General features: G+C 43.6%; 1 protein-coding gene across 1 annotated transcript in view; it reads left to right on the top strand.

Moving 5' to 3' along the window:
• bnc1 (basonuclin zinc finger protein 1) overlaps positions 1-24,082 on the top strand; it is a 29,819-nt gene that overhangs the window by 2,490 nt on the left and 3,247 nt on the right. The window contains exons 2-3 of the mRNA XM_077593159.1: positions 562-664; positions 10,040-10,275. Of these exons, the coding sequence (XP_077449285.1) occupies positions 562-664; positions 10,040-10,275 (339 nt within the window). The remainder of the gene's footprint in view (positions 1-561; positions 665-10,039; positions 10,276-24,082) is intronic.

The following is a 24,082-nucleotide window of genomic DNA, read 5'->3' on the forward strand; positions in this document are numbered from 1 at the left end:
AAATACATGAAAAGAGTCATAGATTTTTTGGTGTCATTGCAAGGTAAAATTAATTAAAAGAAAGCTCTATAAAACCAGTTCAAAAAAGGAATAAAAGTGATATTTTAAGCCCTATTTCCATAAACCCTTTCATCCCACATTACAGTATTATGATCAGGGAGAACCTGTCTGCTAACACAACTGTCCGTCTCCTTGTCCCCTGCAATCGGCTGGGCACCGATTCAGGGTGTCCCCCGCCTGTGGCCCGGAGTCAGCTGCGATAGGCTCCAGCACCCCCCATGACCCGAATGAGCATGAAACGGTTCAGAAAATTAGATGCGATGAGGTGAGGTTTGTGTTGTGTACGAGTGTGTGCGCGGAACCCTCGACCCCAGAACTTTGAAGCCGATGCGCTAAGCACTTCCCTACCGGGCAGCCTATTTCTTTCATTTTTATATTCTTTTTACAAGTGCAGAAAGACTAGCAAATCAAGAATTTCATTGCTCTGTGTTACTTTTGTGTTTACTCATCACATGAAAATTAAAAATACTGAATATTAACATTTTGACATTGTTTTGGTAGGCTATCTGTTGCACTTTGTTGAATTGCAACTGTGAAAACTTTAAACCTGGCAGGATGAAACAACGGCAGTGTGAAAACTGCATGCATGGCTGGGTCGCACATGGTGAGAGCTGAAATCATTCAACTCAATGGATCTTTGAAAGCTTTGAAATATAATGATATATTGATGGCTCTTGATTATATTAGTTAAAAATGTGTTAAAGTTAAATCTAAAAGATCTCTCATCTCATTTTCTTCCGCTTCATCCAAATCTAAAAGATTAGAGAAGTATTTTCAAAAAACTGAACACAACTACAGATAATTTATTTAGCATAATTTCAGGACGATAAACTGCTACTGACAATAATTTCATTTTTATTTAATCTTTATTTAACCAGAACCCGTTGAGATCAAGATCTCTTTCACAAGTTTAGTTCTTAACCTGTGTTCGGTCGAGCCTCAGAGATCAAGAAACATCAACTCATCCTGTCTATTCACCAGCGGCGGTCCGTGAATTTCCTAACGACGCCTTCAGCTTCCTGAATCAATCCAACCCTCAAAAACTATTTTATGGCTATAAAACCTCTACTGCAGCTACAGCGGCAACACATAAAAAACATCAATAATAACCTCATACAATTGAAATATTATTTAGGAATATAGCCATGTTTTACTCACCAAAAATCCTTTTACCTGTACACAAAATCCATCCTCCTTTCTTTCCTCCTTCTTTTCTATCACCATCGAAGCTAATGCTGAAAGTCGAGCCTGTCCTGTCGTATTTCTGGCATACGTTTTTATTCAATTTAGTGCTGAAAATATTCCTTCCCGGTTGTGACAGGCTTGCTTGCTTCATAGTTGTCCGACCTTTCTTGCCTCATAGTTGTCCGACCTTTCTTAATGATGTCCAGCTTTTCTTGAAAAGTCTGTCTAGAAAATGGCTTTGACAGTAAATCTGCAAACAAATCAATTTCTCTCCTCCTTCAGCCATTGCGGGTTGACAAAACCGCTATTAAATCAACACAACAATACATACCTGTCAACCTCTGCCGATAACTGTCCTTATAAATGATTATGATTCCCCTTACTAACCCCCCAAAAACCTTACAAACACCGTACGAGTCGTACAGTGTTTGTAAGGGGAATCATTAATCATTTATAAGGGCAGTTATCGGCAGAGGTTGACAGGTATGACAATATATTTGCTTGTGCAGCTCGCTCCAGATACAGTTTAGTAGCTCTGGCTAGTCCACGCTATCACTACCCAATCATAGTTGGTAAAAGCGATGACGTATCCCTACGCCTGCTAGAAGGCAATGACATATCCCTACGCCTGCGAGAAGGCATTGTGGTGTCGCCAACTCGAAATCTGATTGGTTAAAGCAACAGATTTATCGACGCTTGTTTTATGCAGCAGAGCCTGCAGAACTGATTGTGAAGGCCTTAAGGCAGATTTCTGACCCTGGCAACAAATAATGGCTGAAGTGTGATTGGTTAGATGCTTAAATATGAAAACACATCTGGGGGCAGCGCAACCAGGGTAAAAGCAATGAGAGGAAGCTGACAGACAATTTGGAATTATTTAATAAGTATTCATAAACAAAACATTATTAACATCAGTCTGTGATTCAGATATTTTTAGGCCAGCAGAGAAGGCCTTGCAGGCCCTGACGGTCCACCACTGCTATTCACGAAAGCATGCCCAGCTTGACCATCACTGGCTGCAGATGATCACGTGGCATTGCTTGGCCAATGAGGTCTCCGAGGAATTTATATATCTTGAATTTGAAAAAAGTTTAGTCTAAAGTTTATTTCTCACTAAAGTTGGGTTCGGTGAATGTGCATATGAAACAGGTGGGGTTCGGTGAAGGCGCATATAAAGATGGTGGGGTTCGGTAGCTCCAACAAGGTTGAGAACCACTTGTCTAGATTATGTCCTCGGTGCAACACTCGAGTTGAGTATGGTGACGACTCTTGGGAAGAAACTGTCCCTGAGGTTGATTGTTTTGGCCTGTATGGTCCTGTAGATCCTGTCAGAGGGCAGCAAGTTGAAGAGGTGAAAGCCAGGATGTGTATTTTATTTTGTGGTGCTCTTTGCCCTTCCTTGGCACCGGGAGTTGTAGTTGGTGGACAGGGGAAGTAGGGGATGATCATTGTTGGAATAATGATTAATCATTATTAGTAATATTTAATTAAAATTGGAAGATATCTTTCACATATCTGGTTACAACTTGCAAGGAGCCACACTCATAATGCGCCTTCGTTCCTGAGCATTTCTGACGTGCAGTCTCCTCTTCTCTGTATTTAGTCGCACATAACTGAAAACATTTCAATGTAATCTGATTCAAAACAATTGCCATTATTAGATTGAAACCAAAACACCTGCGTAAGAATTTGCAGTAGAGCATAATAATTTCTTTATAAGGTAAACTGCCGGCGTCCCAGACAAAACAATTTATGAGTCCTTCGTAGATCATTGCGAACTTGCATCTGGGTGTCTGGGTTGCGAGGTCTATCTCCCAGTAACAGTCCTTGGAGGGTGAGGTGTTATGTCAACAAGCTGGAGCCAGCAGGGTGACCTCGAGTTTGTCTCAGTCTCAAATTAAAGACACTCTTATACAAAAGTAATTAAAATGCATACATCTATAATATATCATAGCCTTATTACTTATTAAAAATGCTTACAAAACATATAGAAACATCCCATAATAAATCCAACATTTCCCCCTTTTTATTATATGTTTGTTATTCATTTTATGGCAAATCCAAGAAGAGAGGGATATCTCCGTTGGTTGCTTTAATTTTACCCGCTTAGGCCCTACTCGTTCGGCTGGTCTGAAAAGCAAAAAAACAAAATCATTTTCGCCCAATTCATTCTCGGAATTACCATGCTCCTGGAATTCACTGCTCCCCTCAGTACGTTTCATCAGCAGAGGATATAATTCATGCAATTTAGAATTTTTAGGGGCAATCGCAGTGGTTATAAGTCGGCTTATCAAGATCTTAAGCAGGGAATAACACAACACCCACATAATGTCAAAATTGTAGCAAAAATGGCTACGGAAAATGCCACAGATTAGGCCAAATCATTATTAGTACGAAGGCCTTATCCCAAAAATCTGTCAAGCGGATAATTCAACTCCAGGATGCTTTTTCATCTTGCGGTTTAGGGTCTGCAGGCCATCGTTGGCCCTGGTGTGGGACCCAGTGGGGGACGTGTTGTTGAGTGCAACATTTTCAAACATTGCATACGCCCCCTGCTCCTTCAAGAAGCATTTCAACTGCTGCACGATCCTGGAACACCATCAGACTAGTGGCTGCCAGTTGTTCCTTTATCGCCACAAATCCCTGTTCAGTATAATTTCCAAGGTTTTGGACATTGTAATGCAGGTAATTTATCACATTTTTGTTTTGGGGTACTTAAAAGAAAAATAGACTCCCAACCTGCTGCGACCTGATTAGCCAACTTATACTCATCTGGTACGCCCCGGGGGTGCCAATCGCATCAATGTATGTTGGATCTCCCTCTCTCCATACCGATCGACGCCGTCGGGAGGGACCCACCATCATACTGGATTTCAGCCAATTGCATCTCCTCCACTGTAGATGGAAAACAGACACTGGTAAAAGCAGTGACCCCAAGGCACAAAGTCCTGCCGCGTTTCAGCAGGAGTCGTATAATTTATTTCCACCCCACCACCATCATAGGTCAGAACGTGGTATCAGGGTGTAGTCGGTTTTAGGATGTGGGCACACCACGTCTCATTTATCGCCTCCAGCTTTAGACCATGCCCTGTAAGGTTTAAGCAGGTAAAATGATCAAACACAACATGTGTGGAAAAGTTAGCTTTGTCCTTTGCTCTTGGAACAGGGTATACATTATTTCAATTCTCACACTTTGGCTTACATCTTCTCCTTTACACAATCAGGGGTAATTTGTGCGGGTACTACTCTTAAGAGAGGTCGGCCCCATACATGTTATACAGGTTTGATTTATAATAGCTGCATTTTCCATCAACAATAACCAATTATTTCTTACCGCCTCCCATTTGGGAACTACCTGTTGCGGAAATGAATTCATCATCTCTGGTCATCTCAGATTTTAATTTTACTATGGCAGATCCGGGTGTTTCCATCTCTGACGATTGTCTTACCGTCTCCATAGACATGGTCATTGTTGTTGAGACACAAATGTAGAATTTTGTAAAAAGGGTCTTCTCCACCTGCCCATGGACTTAGGAAAAACGTCAGACAAGGATCCACAAGTTAATTTGTCAGTCTGAATAATGATTTGTAATGCCCCCACCGTATGGGTTAATTTTATCAAAGGCCTGATGGTTTTTCGTGTGTCATCCAAGCTTGCCAATCTAGACCAATTTCTGCAACAAGGTTTCCCCAATCTGTTTTAGGACTGTTATGTACCACACATATTCTCTATAAAATCCATATGTATCCTTTGAAATGGATATGTAGCTTTTGTAGCTTGACATAAGGGGGAATCACCCGTGTTTTGTCCATATATCTGCATATAGATTGAATCTATAACCTCCCCCTCTTTGAGGCATGAAATCCCCCATGACTCAAAATGGCAGCCCTCCTAGATTAGTCTTTTGTTTTTGTTTAGTCCCCCAGGTTCCCAAATTTCCCATTGCGGAAATCAAAAAATTTCATTTGGCGAAATTCTTCTCTTTTTGTTTCTGTCCTACTCTGCCACCGCCGTCCTCGAAAGGCTTATCAGCGATTTCAGAAATCTTCCACCTTGATATTAGAATATTGATATATCTTGGTGGCTAGCCAATTAAAACACAAAAGACAGACACTCATCCACGCTCGCACTCATAATCAAGGAATTTAGAGTGCTCCCCCAATCATCCATAATTTTGGTTTGTTGGAGTAAAACTGGAGTACCCGGAGAAAACCTACGAATTTTTTTTGAGGACACCAGGAATACTCCACACTCCGGAAGGTCTGGATCCACCCCGCATTAGTAGATCCTCGAACCGCAAGGTTGATGCCTGAAGAAACTAGGTAATTAATGTATTAGATTCGCGTGCCACATATCTAAAAATAGAAATTTGTTCAATTGCCACTGCCCCTTACCCCAGTCAGTCAGCATGTGGACTGCCATGCGAATGGCTGTGATTAACTATCGATTCGCCAATAATGCAATAACGGAAAAGTTGTAACACATTGAAACACACACACCCCCCCTTTAAGTATTTTAACCGTTTGTAAATAATTTATCTCCATGTTCTGCATTAAGTTACACCCCCTTTCAACGCTATCGAATTTTGCCCATTCTAGTCAACCCATCTACTTAAGGCATTTCTCAAAGGTTGATATTTTATAATTTGGAGATGTTATTTTCTAAACATAGACATTATTTCATCACTTGTTTCACACCACGAAAGGCTCCACCAGAATTTGTTGTAGATATTCCCCTTTATCTAAGCTTGTTATTGCCAATCGTTATTACCGTAACATTTAGGTGTATTAACCCCATAATTGCAATGCAGTAAGTTTTGGCTAAATTCTTAATTTGTATGCCCCTAAAGTAATAGACAGTAACGTCCCAATAGTCATCAATATGACGAATACCAAAGCATATTCCCCCTTCAGGCCAAACAGGGAAAGTCTTTTGTGCACTTAAAGACGCTCCATGTTTCTTCTAGGGAAACTATGCCTATCCTAAATCAATTATCTTATCTACCCCAGCCAGGTTCAATTTACCTAATAATTTGGACGAATGCCACAAAATTTCTCATGCCATTTCTGCCTTGTTAATTTCATGTCTGATCTCTTTAACAACCAAATAACTCTTCATACCTAAGACATAATTTGTAAATCACCCCATACTATGTTTACTTAAGATAAGAGCTATTTCCTATAGCTCTCTATTACCACAAGAAAAATCTACAATAATTAAATTAGAGAAATCAACCTTTTACTAGGCATTTCCTAATTACAATTTTCAATGCTTAATAAAGGACCCACAATTTGTCACCAAAATGCCATAATATTGTAAAAAACAAAATTCCATTCATTTTTCTTTAACCAGCCAATCTCCCATATTAAAGTATTTTGAACAATCCAACCATTCAAAAACAGTATTAATATCCTTTTATCCTCCAAAAACTAGTCCTCTTTAATTAAGAGCCCTTTGAAATCCACAAATTTGGTCAAAAAATGGCTATCTTGCTCTAGTCCCAATTCCAAAGCTTTTACCAAATCAATCTTTGCTAAACAGATTTTCTATCACCTCGAAAGACATTCCTGATTAAATCCAAAAAATAAATGCGAATGCGGAATTGGTGGTGCTACTCCACAAAGTGCCTTTTCCCAGTGTTAGGTTCATCCAATTGTAGGTTTATCCTTAGGTTTTTCCAATTCAGCTTTCAATAAAAAAGGCATCTGTAGTCACATCCCATTTAATTCTTGCAAGAAGAGAATACATCCGGCAGCTCGCCCCACCCAAGATTATTCTAAAGAACGGCATTATGTCCTGCCCATTTAAGGCTTCAAATCAAAACAATTACAAGGTTATTGATTCCATTTGCGTAAGCAAGAAACAAAACAATTCCATTTGCGTAAGCAAGAAACAAAACAATTCCATAATCAAGCAACCCAAGCGTCAACCTAGCGTCACAAATTAAAACAATATGCTTGATAGCCATCCGTTGAGCCAACAACAATTTAAGCGTCCTTCACCGATCTTCCCTGTTGAACTCGCATCTGGGGAAGGGGTCGACGCGTATCTTCCAGTAATCAGTCCCCGGAGCAAGAACTCAGTGGATTGTTTTATGTCCTTTCGAACTCGTATCTCTCGACCTTGGCGTAGGCGATCAACACATATAACTATATTGTTTAATATAGTTACACATTTAGGATGAGCATTACTATTCCTAATAAGCAAATATATTGATTAATATAGTAAGCATGTATATTATAAGGCTTTATATTCATTGCAAACACATTTATAATAATGATTACCCCAACATTCCCCCCTATATTATAAATTTGCACATGCAAATAAAACTTCCTTTCAGCTTTATTCCATTAATTCCAAATGAACATATAGTAACATCCCAGAATTAACCCAACACCCAGTATAAAAACAAAAATAAGTAATATAAAAATATAAAAAGTCACATCCTAGCAAGGTAAATTCTAAAATATTGCAAAATCTAAGATATTGCACATTGTTATTGCACACCCCGAAGTTATTGCACAGAAGGGTTTGTGTGTCGTGCTAACGCAAGTTCAGAGTCCTGATGGCTGTGGGGAAAAAACTGTCACTAAACCTATTTGTCCATGCGTTGTGAGACCTGTAGCGTATGCCAGAGGGCAGCAGCTTGAACAGGTTGTGACCAGGGTGGTATGGGTCCCTAACAATGTTCCTTCCTGAGGTAGCGAGGGCTGGCAATGTCATCCAGTGAGGGCAGAGTGCAAGAGAGCAGTCGATTATCTTCTGGGCAGTGTTGATCACTCGTTTAGACTTTTAAGTGCGCCCTATAGATGTGAAAATACGATAATTTTAACTTTACACAACTTATCAAAGGGGCTTACGGCCATACTATCCTGAAAAAACCCTCTGATCTCATAACCTTAGCAGGGTCTGGTTAGTACTTGGATGGGAGACTACCTGGGAATACCAGGTGATGTAAGCCATAAGGGTGGCCTGGCGGCAGAGTGGTTAGCGTGTCGGCCTCACAGTGGGAGACCTGAGTTCAAATCCAGGTCGGTCCACCTGTGTGGAGTTTGCGTGTTCTCTCCTGCATGGGTTTTTTCTGGGTACTCAGCTTTCGTCCCACATTCCAAAAAGATGCACAGTAGGCTGATTGGACACACTAATTTTCCCCTAGGTATTGGTGTGACTCTATGGAGGATAAAGCGGTTCAGAAAATTAGATGAGATATCTGCATGCAAATGACCGCTGTAATATTTTGATGACTGTTATCCAAGACACAGTGTCTGCAATTACAAGAAAAATTTAAGCAAAACCATGAAAAAAAGAATTTACCTACTCACATGGTTAAATGAAGCCATACAGGCACTAATGAATAAAAAGGAGACTATGCTCTTAAAATAGCACGAAAGGGTTCATGGCAGATAGACATTTACATCTCTAAGAAATAAAGTAAAAAAAGAAATTCAATCTCCAAAATCAATTTTTACAAACAAAATTAGTAATGTGAAAGGAAATACCACAGAGATCTGGGAGAAAAAAAAACTGCCACGAAATAGTTTAAAGCACATAGATATAAAGGAATTATAGTTGAAGGAGAAAATCATCCATGATCCAAGGGACATTGCCTACAACTTTAAATGATTCTTTTATAGACTTCGTTAAAGAACTGACACCTAACAACATCCCTCAGATAGATTATCACCCACCAACACCACTGAACAATTATAAACCCATTCTTAATCTACACATAGATTTGCAGTCATAAATTGAGAAAGCTCTGTCCTGTCTGCTCAAAAGCTCCAAAGCAAAATATGGATTTAATATGGATGTCACATTTCTAAAATATCACAAAGAATTTCTCATAGCACCATTACGTACCATTATAAATAAATCCAGAAACGAGTCTCTTTCCTGAACCCTAGAAGTGCTCTGTCATAACTGCGGTCTTTAAATCAGGTAACGCTGCAATAGCCAACAATGACAGACAGTCTCAAAAATCTTGGAAAACATAGTGGCGGGACAAATAATGGATCACATTCATAGCAGTCCATACACCCTGAACAGGCTGCAATTTGGCTGAGACGCTGGTTTGCTTCTTTCTGGAAAACATCAAATCACAGAGAGATAAAGGCAGTGTCATTGAAAAGCATTTGACACCATCAACCACCAAATATGGCTGACCAAATTGTCTAGTTTTAATTTCTCACTAAGTACGTTAAATTGGATTGAATCATACATATCTGTAAGATCACAGTGTGTCAGGAAACACTAAATCCACACCACAGAATAACAGTCTTGGGGTATCTCAGGGGTCAGTCGTAAAGCCACTGCTCTTCAGTCTTTTCATAAATGATCTCCCAAGATGTTGTCCTTTCATTTTCACCTGGAAATTGGACACCGATGGTGCTGTTCTATCTATCCATGCGAAAGTCAAAAAACATGCTATGACAAGCGTGTAAAACTGACTTGAAAAATTCCAACTGTATTTAAACATATCTAAGACTCTCTGTATGTACTTCTCAAAAAGAGTACCAGTTGGCAGTGATCCCAAGTTAAAACAATCAATGTAGTCCAATAATTTAAATACCTAGAAATCACTCTTTATTCACAAATTCTCTTTAAACGTGTCCTCCTCCTTTTCTTTTCTTTTACCCTGTTCTCCTTCTTACTTAGTTTACAAAAGAACTACTAGTAATAAGAAAACAAAAATAAAACAACTTTTGTTCAAAACCACTTTTTTACATTTACCACTGTTATTGTAATATTTTTTCAATGCATTAAGTAATCCAAAATGTTTTCCATATGTTCTAGCTCTGAGTAAATTGAAGCTACACCACATGTATCACAAGAGCCAGGTAGAGATGGTACATTCTGATGTGGTGTTCGACATCTGCAGCCTGATGCTTTATGGAACCCATGCAATTCCAGTGCGCCTGAAGATCCTTTCGGATCGCCTTTTTTCCGTTCTCAAAGAAGATGATGTTATCAAAATTCTCAATGCATTTGATTGGACATTAGAGGACTACATTCGAGGATATGTGCTTCAGGTAAATGCTGTGGGTGTTGGGTCAACTTGACTAGGAAAATTAACATATGAAATAAAATTATTTCTTGTTGTTATTTAAGCACACATGGACACAGCACAAAGTTGGACTTGGATGATTGTGAAAAGCTTCACAATTTGTCTTTAAAATATTTGATCTTTCACTAGAAAATAATTTTCTTTAATTATCGACATATATTTTCTTCATACAAACAGCTGTTTTTGACACTTCAGACAAAGTTCACTGACCCTTTGCAACAGGTAAAGTCTGTTGATCCAAGATGGCGGCCCGCACGGGTGCAGCGCCTCTTTGCTCTCCAGTTTGGTGTTTTGTTCTTATCGTTATATACGAACATCTGCAAGGCAATCTTTTTCTACAGTCGCCAGGATTTAATTACTCTCGGTAGGAGATGCGATATATCCATCACAACAGATTACCAACAAACCTACAATATCCCAGAGGACATCTCGAGACCATCGGGATCTCCGTGGATTGTCATTCCACTCAGAGTATGACGGAGGTGGCGAAAGGAAAGAAAGCAAAAGCAGGGAGGCCAGGCGGGCCTAGCTGCTAAGCTAAGGAAACAACCACACAGCGCACCGCTTCCGAGTATCTTCTTGACCAACGCCAGATCCTTCACCCACAAAATGGATGATTAGGAACTTCAGCTTGCTACCAACAGCTTTGTCAGGAACTGCAACATTATTATCATCTCGGAAACGTGGCTACACCCGCAAATCCCCGACGCCGCGGTATCGCTAGCTAGCCACACGCTACACCAGCAGGATCGAACAACAGAATCGGAAAAAGAAAGGGGGGGTCTTTTGCGTGTACATACACAACGACTGGTGCTGCAACAGTAGGATCATTAACACTCACTGTTCCCCTGATTTAGAGCTCTTGGCAGTTCGGTACAGGCCCTTCTATCTACAGTTGTGGTCAAAAGTTTACATACACTTGTGAAGAACATAATGTCATGGCTCTCTTGAGTTTCCAGTTCTTTCTACAACTTTGATTTTTCTCTGATAGAGTGATTGGAACAGATACTTCTTTGTCACAAAAACATTCATGAAGTTTGGTTATTTTATGACTTTATTATGGGTTAACAGAACAAGTGTTCAAATCTCAAAAATATACATACAGCAACACAAATTAGCAATTTTGGTGACTTAGAAAGTTGTGTCAGTGAAATGAGCTTCATAGCATGGCCTCTTAACTTCTTGTGAGTGATTATGAATGACTACAGCTGGTGACTTCTCTGAGGCCATTTAAATAGGTCTCATTGGATGCAAACGCCCACAAACACTACAATGGGAAAGTCAAAGGAGCTCAGCATGGATCTGAAAAAGCGAATCCTTGACTTGAACAAGTCAGGAAAGTCACTTGGAGCCATTTCAAAGCACCTGTGGGTCCCAAGAGCAACAGTGCAAACAATTGTTTGCAAGTATAAAGTGCATGGCAATGTTTTGTCACTGCCACGATCAGGAAGAAAACGCAAGCTATCACCTGCTGCTGAGAGAAAATTGGTCAGGAGGGTGAGGATTCAACCGAGAATCACCAAAAAGCAGATCTGCCAAGAATTAGAAGCTGCTGGAACACAGGTGTCAGTGTCCACAGTCAAGCGTGTTTTGCATCTGCATGGACTGAGAGGCTGTGCAAGAAGGAAGCCCTTGCTCCAAAAGCGGCACCTTAAGGCTCGACTGAAGTTTGCTGCTGATCACATGGACAAAGATAAGACCTTCTGGAGGAAAGTTCTGTGGTCAGACGAAACAAATATTGAGCTGTTTGGCCACAATGCTCGCCCCGCAATATGTTTGTAAGAGAAAAGGTGAGGCCTTTAACCCCAAGTACACCATGCCTACCGTCAAGCACGGTGGTTGTAGTATTATGCTGTGGGTGCTTTACAGAGAGTAAATGGGATAATGAAGAAGGAGGATTACCTTCAAATTTTTCAAGATAACCTAAAGTCATCAGCCCGAAGATTGGGTCTTGGGCGCTGTTGGGTATTCCAACAGGATAATGACCCCAAACACACATTAAAAGTGGTAATGGAATGGCTAAATCAGGCTAGAATTAAGGTTTTCGAATGGCCTTCCCAAAGTCCTGACTTAAACCCCATTGAGAACTTGTGGACAATGCTAAAGAAACAAGTCCATGTCAGAAAGCCACCAAATTTAACTGAACCCGACCAATTCTGTCAAGAGGAGTGGTGAAGTGAAAATGGCCAAGGGACATGTTACCAAATGTTAGCGCTGCTGTATGTATATTTTTGACCCAGCAGATTTGATCACTTTTTTCTGTTCAACCATAATAAAGTCATAAAAGAACCAAACTTCAAGAATGTTTTTTGTGACAAAGAAATATCTGTTCCAATCACTCTATCAGAGAAAAATCAGAGTTGTAGAACTAACTGGAAACTCAAGAGAGCCATGACATTATGTTCTTCACAAGTGTATGTAAATTTTTGACCACAACTGTACCTAGAGAGCTAACGATTGTCATTGTAATGGCTGTTTACAGCCCACCAGGTGATGACGTTAGCACGGCACTTGGCCTCCTGCTAGCGACTGTAAACAAACAGCAGCTTGACCACCCCGATGGAGTCTTTACTGTTGCCGGTGACTTCAATAAAGCATGTTTAAAGACTGTTCTGCCTAAGTTTATCCAGTATGTGAAGTGTCACACCAGAGGAGATTCAACTCAACATCTTTATTCTAATATCAAACATGCTTATAGAGCTACAACCCCCCTCACCTTGCTGGATCCGACCATCTCTTCCTGTCCCTCACCCCCTCATGCACTCCACTCCGGAGGCCAACCAGGCCACAAATAAAGATAATAAAAACATGGCCTGAGGACGCCCTTTCTCAGCTGCAGGACTGTTTTTCCCGCATCATTTGGGAACTTTTTGAACACCACAACCTCCAGGAGTACACGGACACTGTACATTCCTACATCAAAAACTGCACAGACACTGTCACTGTTAATAAACGTATCCGGGTTTTTCCTAACCAAAAACCCTGGATGAGCAGTGAGACACAGGCACTCATCAAATGCCGTAACACCGCCTTCAGGTCACGGAAAAAGTTGCAATACAGAGCTGCCAGAGCAGACCTGAAGAGGCATTAAAAAGACCAAGGCAGCATATACAAGGACAATTTAGGAGCACTTCACAGAAAATAACCTAAAAAGGTAGCAGGGAATACACATTACCAATTACAATGACAATAATGTGTCTGTTAACGCAGATGCCTCACTAGCAGAGGAACTGAACCGTTTCTTTGCCCGCTTTGAGACTGACGAATCGGATTAAGTCTCAGCACATCCACCACCCAGCTTCAGGAACATTAAGTGAGACAGGTACTGCGGACTGTGAACACCAGGAAGGCTGCTGGCCCTGATGGAGTACCTGGGAAGGTGCTCAAAGCCTGTGCTGACCAGCTGACTGGGGTTTTCGAAAAGATTTTCAATTGTTCCCTACAACATTCCATCATCCCATCCTGCCTTAAATCTGCCACCATTATCCCTGTCCCTAAAAAGCCAACCATTGACAGCCTGCATGATTATAGGCCTGTTGCACTTACGCCTGTGATCCTGAAGTGCTTTAAAAAGTTGTTCGCCCGCCACATCAGGGATACAATCCCTCCATCAGTTGACCCTCACCAGTTTGCTTATAGAGCAAATACGTCCACTGAGGATGCCATCGCCAAAGCACTACACACTGAGCCACCTGGAGCACCATAGGAACTACGTGAGGATGCTTTTCATTGACTATAGCTCAGCCTTCAACATTATAATACTGGATATTCTGGCTGACAAACTCTCCCACCTTGGACTATCCTCTTCCATCCGCTACTGGATTAAGAACTTCTTAACCAACCATCCACAAACTGTTAGACTTGGTCCCCACTTCTCGTCCTCCATTACACTGAGCACTGGCTCCCCTCAATAATAATAATAATAATAATAATCGGACATAGGCCCTGTCGTCATTATCACAACACAAAGCCTACTTGTCATCACACGCAGAAACTGCGTGTGACGAAATTGATGGTGCTTCTCCATAAGCTACGTTTAATCGGCAAAAGACCTAAATAAGTGTAAGTTACGGACTTGTAATTGTCATTCCGCTGTTGAGGATACAGGTCGCTTACCTCTCGCTTACCTCTCACTGTCTTCCACTTACCTTTCCTCAGTCAGCTAGTAGGAGGCAGATCACCAACCAAACATCTGTTCATATACCGCAGAGGGGAATGTGTGTTATGTTAGCGCGAGTTTAGATTTCTGATGGATGTGGGGAAAAAACTGTCCTTAAGCCTATTTGTCCGTGCTTTGTGGGACCTGTAGCGTCTGCCAGAGGGCAGCAGCTGGAACAGATTGTGACCAGGGTGGTAAGGGTCCCCTATGATGTTCTTGGCTCTGCTGAGGTAACGAGGGCTGGCAATGTCTTCAAGTGAGGGCAGAGAGCAGCCGAAAATCCGCTGGGCAGTGTTAATCACTTTCTGCATGGCCTTTTTGTCTGCCGCCGTGCTTCCAGCGTACCACACTGTGATGCCGAACGCCAGGATGCTCTCTACAGTGGTTCTATAGAAGGTTCTCAGAAGATTGGTGCCCAAGTTGTTCTTCCTAAGTACCCTGAGGAAATGGAGTCGTGTCTGAGCCTTCTTCACCACTGCCGTGGTGTTGGTAGACCAGGAGCGCTTAGCCCGTGACGTGGACCCCCAGGAATTTAAAGGACTGGACCCTGTCTACACATACTCCATTTATGAGGAGTGGGGCCAGATCTGTGCCGTGTTTGCGAAAGTCCAGGATTATTTCTTTAGTTTTCGTGGTGTTCAGTGTGAGATTGTTCACCGAGCACCACGAAGACAGATTGTTGACCTCATCTCTGTAAGCCGACTCATCCCCTCCTGAGATGAGTCCGACCACAGTGGTGTCGTCAGCGAATTTGATGATGGCGTTAGACTGGTGGGTGGGTGTACAGTCGTAAGTGTACAGGGAGTACAGAAGAGGACTCAGTACACAGCCTTGAGGGGAGCCAGTGCTTAGTGTGATGGAGGAAGAGAGGTGGGGACCAAGTCTAACAGTCTGTGGTCGGTTGGTCAAGAAGTCCTTTATCCAGCAGCAGATTGAAGAGGATAGTCCAAGGTGGGAGAGTTTGTCAGTCAGAATGTCCGGTTTTATGGTATTGAAGGCTGAGCTATAGTCAATGAAGAGCATCCTCACGTAGTTCCCAGGGTGTTCCAGGTGGCTCAGTGCTGTATGAAGAGCAATGGCAATAGCATCATCAGTGGACCTGTTTGCTCTATAAGCAAACTGGTGAGGGTCAATTGAGGGAGAGATTGTATTCCTGATATGGCGGGCTACCAACTTTTCAAAGCACTTCATGATCACAGGCGCGAGGGCAACAGGCCTATAATCATTCATGCTGCCAATGGTTGGCTTTTTGGGGACAGGGATGATGGTGGCAGATTTCAGACAAGATGGAATGATGGATAGTTGCAGGGAACAATTGAAAATATTTGTGAAGACTCCAGCCAGCTGGTCAGCACAGGCTTTGAGCACCTTCCCAGGTACTCCGTCTGGGCCAGCAGCCTTCCTGGTGTTCACGGACCGCATTACCAGTCTCACTTCCTGTTCCCGGAACGTCAGTGTATTGCTGCCGGGTGGTGGTGGGGGTGTTGAGACTGGGTCTGATTTGTCAGTCTCAAAGCGGGCAAAGAAACGGTTCAATTTCTCCGCTAGTGAGGCATCTGCATTAACAGACATATTATTGTTATTGTAGTTGGTAAGATGTCGTATTCCTTGCCACATCTTCTTTGGGTTATTTTCTGTGAAGTGCTCCTCAATTTTTTTGGTATATGCTGCCTTGGCCTTTTTAATGCCTCTTTTCAGCTCAGCTCTGGCAACGCTATATTTTATCTTGTCCCCTGATCTAAAGGCGGAGTTACGGCATTTGATGAGTGCCTGTGTCTCATTGGTCATCCAGGGTTTTTGGTTAGGAAAAACCCGTATTCGTTTATCTGTAGTGACGTTGTCAATGCAGTTTTTTATGTAAGAAAGTACAGAGTCCGTGTAGTCCTGGAGGTTGTCGTGTACAAAAAGTTCCCAGTTGGTGCGGGAAAAACAGTCCTGCAGCTGAGAGAGTGCGTTGTCGGGCCAAAGGCTGTGTACTGAGTCCTCTTCTGTACTCTCTGTACACATTTGACTGTACCCACCACTCTAACTCCATCATCAAATTTGCCGATGACACCACTCTGGTCGGACTCATCTCAGGGGGGATGAGTCTGCCTACATAGATGAGGTCAACAAACTGTGTTTGTGGTGTTTGGTGAACAATCTGACACTAAACATCACGAAAACTAAATAAATAATCCTGGAGTTTTTCAAATGCAGCACAGATCTGGCCCCACTCCTCATAAATGGAGTATGCGTAGAGAGGGTCCAGTCCTTCAAATTCCTGGGGTCCATGTCACGGGCTAAGCGCTCCTGGTCTACCAACACCACGGCAGTGGTGAAGAAGGCCCAGAAACGACTCCATTTCCTGAGGGTACTCAGGAGGAACAACTTGGACACTATGCTTCTGGTAACCTTCTATAGAGCCACTGTGGAGAGCATCCTGGCATACTGCATTACAGTACGCTGGAAGCACGGCAGCAGACAGAGGAGCCATGTAGAGAGTGATCTACACCGCCCAGAAGATCATCGGCTGCTCTCTGCCCTCACTGGATTGCCAGCCCTTGCTACCTCAGGAAGGAACATTGTTAGGGACCCATACCACCCTTATCACAACCTGTTCCAGCTGCTGACCTGTGGCAGATGCTACACGTCTCACAACGCATGGACAAATAGGTTTAGTGACAGTTATTTTCCTCACAGCCATCAGGACTCTGAACTTGCGTTAGCACGACACACAAACCCTTCTGTGCAATAACTTCGGGGTGTGCAATAACAATGTGCAATATCTTAGATTTTGCAATATTTTAGAATTTACCTTGCCAGGATGTGACTTTTTATATTTTTATATTACTTATTTTTGTTTTTATACTGGTAAAAGGCACTTTGTGGAGTAGCACCACCAATTCTGTTATACGCAGCTGTGTATGATGACAGTAAAGGCTTTTGATTTTGATTTTGATTTTTTACAGGCCACCCGATCGATCACCACCGGGTGCTATGTTGACACCGATGGTGGGGGAAGATCCTGCCTGGCAGACCCAGATGTTTTCTGAGGGCTTGCTGGGAACGCCTGGCAGTTTCCCCCATCAGAAGGAGCGTTCTTTTTGGCCGTGGGTGGTTCCCAATATATTTTTACCACTGGAACAACCTTCTTGGCATTGGTAATATCTGCGCGGGGACTTCATGCCATGCAGATATGATCGGATCCAGTAGAGTACCAAATCAACAGCAATAATTTCCCTCAGTTTGACAACTTAAGGTGGGCTGAGGCCACAGATGTACTACACTATATAAAGACTCCACCATGCTCTCCTTTCTGGGACAATATGAGAGTGAATATATTAGTCACCTCTTGTCACTCAAGAGTGTGAGTTGATTGAGGATGACATTTGACCTTGTTGTGGTCCCCAGGTTTGATCTTTGAGCTCTACATGTGTTTTCATTCCTTTGAAGTGATGGCTGGAGGTTTATCTTTGACTGACTGATGTCTATGATCCTTTGCAGCATTTGATGAATGTTGACATTACGTAGTCATGTTTCCCTTACCTTTGAAGCGTTCAATGGATTTTGACATGGGCCAGGTGTTCCGGTTCCTTAGATATGATAGATGGATGTTGAAATTTGATGGGACAGGTGTTACAGTTCCTTGGATATGATGGGTGGATGTTGACATTTTATTTGACAGACATTCTGGTTCCTTAGATGTGGCAGTTTACTTCACTTTAGACTTCCGACAGGTGTTTGGTGGACTGGAGCCTAGGCATAAGGTTAGACTGAGAGGGTGATGATGGGGTGGGGGGACTCGTACTACGGACATGTCCCCAGAAGTCGAGGTTTGGTCAGGCATGTTATGGCTAGAAGGGTGTTGCCCCCCTTCCCACGGACATGCTCAGACATGTACCCAGAATTTAAGATCTGCCGAGACATGTCGTAAAAAAGACGGGGCGTCAAACCATTTTCTGCAACACGGCCTGGACGCATTCAAGTTGTTCCCTAGATGTAGCGGTTGTCATGTTTTAAGCCGGCTGTGCGGCGAAATTGAACCCAGGGTGCAAGGAAAAAAGGCGGCGAAAATTGCTGGTGCAAAACTTGGGAGTTTAATGACAAAAAAATGTGAATACAGAAGTGACAAAATAAACAGGTTAAAAACGGACACCAACTAAAGGCAAAAAACATGAGTTACTGGACGGGACACACAAGGTAATGGTAGAAATACTCCCACGCCAGACGTCACCAAACACTCTCCTTATATACACAATCAAATAAACTCAAAACAGCTGGCTACGAGAGTAGGGGAAAACATGCACTCACATTCAAACCCACCAAAATCCCAAACACAATGTGACGGTACCCCCCCTTAAGGGACGAATTCGAGACGTCCCCAAAATCCAAAACTTCAATATCGAACAAATGGGAGGGAGGCAGGGGGCCCGGAAGAGGGCAAATGTGCTGTCCAAACACAAAAAAATGAATCGCCAGGAGTGAGGTCGACCCGAAGCAGCAAACAGGTCCTTCAAGGGGTCGTCCCGGCTGGCCCGCAAGGAAGCGGCAAACAGGTCCTTCAGGGGGTCGTCCAGGCCAGCCCGCAAAGAAGAGGCAAACAGGCCCTTCGGGAGGTCGTTCTGGCCGGCCTACAAAGAAGCGGCAAGCCGGCCTGTCGAGAGGTCGTCCAGTTAGGTCCGCTAAACAGTAGCAGTGTGTTTTGTCCTGGACAGGCCGTGCAGAGGTTAGAGTGAGGTAGCGGAACGACTCACATAGCACTGAGTCAATTCTGCTGGAAGTATTGACCAGGCAGCCAGAAGGCTAATCGCCCCCAGAGTCATCATCATTGTCTCCGCCCTCGGCCTCCAAGTCGACGCCAAAGGGATGTCCGTCCGCGGCCTCCAAGTCCATGTCAAAAGGATAGCCCTTCGCGGCCTCCAAGTCCACGCCGTTGTCTTGGCCTCCGGCCAAAACGATGGTCGTCTGCAGTCTCCAAGTCCACGCCGCCGGTGTGGCCCCCGCCAAAAGGATGGCCGACCGCGGCCTTAAAGTCCACGCCGCTGTCATGGCCCCCGCCAAAAGGATGGCCGTCCACGGCCTCCAAGTCCACGCCACCATCGTGGCCCCCGCCAAAAGGATGGCCATCCGCGGCCTCCAAGTCCACACCGCCGTCTCGCGTTTCGGCCACCTGGCTGTCTCGTATGCTCGTATCTCAAAATTTGTCTCATATCCCAAGGCAAATATTTGCTCAGAATTTTACTTGTATCTCAAATGGCTCGTATGTTGGGGCACTCGTATGTCAAGGAATTACGGAAAAGGGGTTTATCTCGACTTCCGGGTAGATGTCTGGGCATGTCCGTGGGATGCAGGATTCCAGGCTGTCATCTTGGGGGGAGACAAGTCAATACCTGTATTGTGACTTCTGAATCAAGGAAGGCCCAGAACTAAGGGTGTTCGTGGGCAATAAAACATATAAAAAGTGAAGTTGCTTCGTGATGGTTCCCGAATAGATGGTGTACTGGCTCAGACCGGTTTTCCACTCTCCACCAAAGCTGTTCATAAAGTGGTCCTTAAAGAGGCACCCAGCAGGTGAGTCCTAATTGGGCACAATTGATACAAAATAAAGTTGTTGACTATCCTTTCGCACTCTACAATCAACCGATGCAGTAACCTTGCTAGTCTGGCCCTCCTCTAATATTGGACAAACAAGGCCTGCCCACTTGAGGTCACCCTTTTTGCCGCAATAAAAACACAAACCTCAGCGGAGATGGTGGGATCACTCCTATGCCTAGAGCCTAGCACAGCCCAGCTGCATTGTCTCCGGCAGCCCCGCACCCAGGAGGTAACTGCACTTTGTGTAGAGGGCCACCAAGTGGGGAGTCAGGCCACTGCCGTCAGCAAATCAACAGTCTATTCCGATAGCCTTACTCACACCCTTCAGTGACTCATCAAGGGCACCCTGGAGAGCGTCCTGACGAGGGTAGAATGTCTCATCTCATTTTCTGAACCGCTTTATCCTAATTAGGGTTGCGGGGGGTGCTGGAGCCTATCCCAGCTGATTCCGGGCAAGGGCACGGGACACCCTGAATCGGTGGGCAGCCGATCCCAGGGCTCAAGGAGACGGACAACCATGTGATAGATCTGAAAATACAACTTCAGGAACAGGTTAAGAAAGAGTGAGATCAATTTAAAGGAAATAGGTTTATTACCGGACTGCAGGATGGAGGGGGAGAGCTCAAACAGCTGCGAACACGCTCACAGTCTGTTGTCCTTGCAACTCTCTCTGAATGAACAGTGGGTCAGTCTTTATATAGGAAAACAAGGCATAGTATGGTTTCTATGACAACGACCAAACTCTGGGCAAGTCTGATTAATCAGTGGCAGGTCTCCATGACAACGACCAAACTTTGGGCAAAGTCTGATTAATCAGTGACAAGTCTCCATGGCAACGACCAAACTCTGGGCAAGTTTCTTATGACAATGATGTTTTCTATACTTACAAAAACTGATACAATATGAACAAGCAATTGCCAAGTGACTGTCATTTTATCTTACAATTCCCTCCTCTTGTGAGTATAAAAACATCAGAACCTCTTTTGTTAGCGACGCTACTTTTGAACGGAATTCTTCACAAATTACTTCGAACTGGAGTTTAGACCGACCAAAAGAGGGTGAAAACCTTCACGCAGTTGAGGGAAAATTGCTCCCTTGACCTCCCGCTTGGGACGATTGCCTCATGGTCTGGCGTCTCAGAATAGGAAAGACATGTTAATCAGTGTCAGACAGTAGCGCAACATCAGGGTCAGATTGGGATATGGATTGTTGCATGTGTATACGAGTTGGCATTAGCTGGGTTTCAACAATCACGGTGTGTTTGACTGTGGCCTTAATGGTACGTTTGATCAAAACTGAGAAGCAGGGTAAACAACAGGTTAGGATAACAAGCGCGAGAGTAATAACAGTTACAAACGGTACTAGGGATTTCAAAAGAGTCTGTGTCCATGAGCCTGAGAAGAACCAGTCAAGCCATCCTCGTTGTGGAACCGGATCTCCGGTCACAGCGCTCTGCATATTCCTCATAGCGGCAGGGCATCATGGACCGAGCAGGACGCGCCGGCAGGGATGAAGGCGCAGCACGAGTCTCCCACCACGGCACACACACCTCCCCGATGGGCGGCCACTCCATCAAGAGCAGGTTGGCCCTGGACAATCACCTGGGCCATGGCGGCGACCTGGGCCTCTCGGCCTTGCTGCAGCCGAACTGGCGCGCCGACACAGGCCCGGAACCTGCAGTTAATGGTCTCCAGACGCAGGGTGTTCCTTGCCGCTCCCACCCAGGGGAACAGAGCCATCAAGATTTTGGAGGAGACTGACCAGTGTTTGTGTTTGAGGTGGACATCCGAGCCCAGGATCATGGTTGTAAGCTCCGACACTCGTTCATCAGCTTTGACGGTGGTGGCCAACTTGGTGAAGTTAGCGGTCAAAATCACACAGTGAGGTCCGTCCCCACGTGGAGATGACCAGCACTTTCTTTTTATCACCTTGACGAGTACCAGGTCGCCTGGGGACAGGACCTCCTGTGTGGGAGACCGAGAAGATGTCGGCAGATCATTTGCATTTATCACAGTTCTTTCTTGGAACATTTTGCATAACCACTGAGTGAGAGAATCCGCTTCTCCTCTCTCCTCCACCACCAGTCTGAGTCTTACTGTTCCATTGGTTCTTTCAACGAGTCCAGCACTTTGGGGGCGGCAGGCGCAATGATACCTCAGGTCGATTCCAAGATGCCGTCCTATATGCATCACGCGGCTCACGAAGCGAGCACCACCATCACTCCAAATGACTCGTGGTATTCCATGGCTTGGAATGATCCTTTTGCATATGGCTTTTGTGACTGCCCTGGCGTCCGCTTTCTTGGATGGGCATATCTCAACCCACTTGGTCAATGACCACCAGACAGTACCTGTATATGCCACTTTGGTTCAGCTTGATGAAATCCATGTTCAGAACTTCGAAGGGATATGTCCTTGTTTGCCTTGTTCCGCGCTTGGGTCGTTCATTGCCTTGAGAGTTGCAAGTGAGACAGTTTCTGCAATTATTATTTTTAAAGTAGGTTTGAAGACCTCTGGGAACATGCATTGTTTGTTGTACTATGCTGATCATCCCCCTGTTGAGACATGGCTCCGCCCATGGCTCAATTTGGCAATTACTTCAAACAATGATTGTGGGACGGATGGCTTGTTTGCATAGAGGCCGCTCTCGCGTTGAGTGGCTCCTTCCGTTTCCCATTGTAGTTTCTCTTTTTCTGGTCGTTTATTTTAACCCTTTGTAAGAAGATTTAGTCTCAATTGAAACGCTTTCACCTTTTTTGCATATGGAGACAATAACCTATACAGACGCTCCCCTACTTACGAACGCAATTGGTTCCGAGCGATTTTTCATAAGTTGAATTTGTTTGTAAGTTGATTCAGTGCTATATTTTGTATTATAATTTATGTTTAAGGCCGATATAAGTATATTGAAGGTTTATATAAGTGCATTTGTATGTTTAAGGCTTGTATAAGTAACACGCATTGGTTTGTACTGAAAAAAAAACATTTAATAAAATGGAAAGAATATGTACAGTACTGTAGAGAGAGAGAGAGAGATTTATGTATTAGAAACTGGCCAAAAGAAGCGACCTAATGACGATTGCACAGTTTTCTTCTTTTTTTCATCATAAATGATGCGGTAGCACTGTATGGCATCATTCAATTGATTTGCAAACTTTGTGCAACGTTCAATATTTGGGTCCTGCTGCTCGATCTTTCTGTTTATAAATGGTACTGAATGTGCAACGCTCACCACTCTCACGCGCATCAAGCTTCGTTATTATTGCCACTCGTTTCAAATGAAATGGCTTGCCTCTTCCTTGCAACTCCCTCAATAGAAGCCTTTAGCTTTTTACCAACCATATTCAATATTGGATGCATGAGATATTTAATGATACAAATGAAAAAGGTTCTTTGCACACTGGAGATACATTCACGCACTTCCGCATTGCACCGAAGAAGAAGGTAGATGCTGGGTGAGCTGAGCTCTCACAGCGCCAGGCGTCGGTATTAGCGGCGGAAAGAAGTACTACTCCGAAAAAGGCGCGAAATACAAAATTGGACTTGCGAACATTTTTGGACTTAAACGCAATTTGCAGACATGTTCGTATGTACCGTTGTTCGTAAGTTGAATGTTCGTAAGTAGGGGAGCGTCTGTATAAAAGAGTTCCCTAAGGTTTATGGCATTGCTCGCTGAGCAATAATCTTTCCAATCAATATTGGAGTGGTTGCTGTTTTGTTTTATTGCGTCAGAAAGTTTATCTCACCTGTCTCCTCAAACGTTTCAACTGAGAGAACCTTCTTACAGTGCAAAAGGTGGATCCACATCCCCCTCTCGGCTATTTTTATGTCTGCTGGTTGGTCAGGAACACTTGGTATGGACGTTTCCACTTTAAGGCACCACCTGGCACCACCGTTGGTCCGTTTCCTGTTGAGAAGCACAGTCTTCCTCTGCTAACCCAAATTCAATGCATTTCCTTAAAGATTTTTTCCCCAATCTCTCTCTGTCACTCTCTTCTCTCTCTCTCTCTCTCTCTCTCTCTCTCTCTCTCTCTCTC

Source organism: Stigmatopora argus, chromosome 2 (genome assembly GCF_051989625.1).
Source record: "Stigmatopora argus isolate UIUO_Sarg chromosome 2, RoL_Sarg_1.0, whole genome shotgun sequence".
NCBI lineage: Eukaryota > Metazoa > Chordata > Actinopteri > Syngnathiformes > Syngnathidae > Stigmatopora > Stigmatopora argus.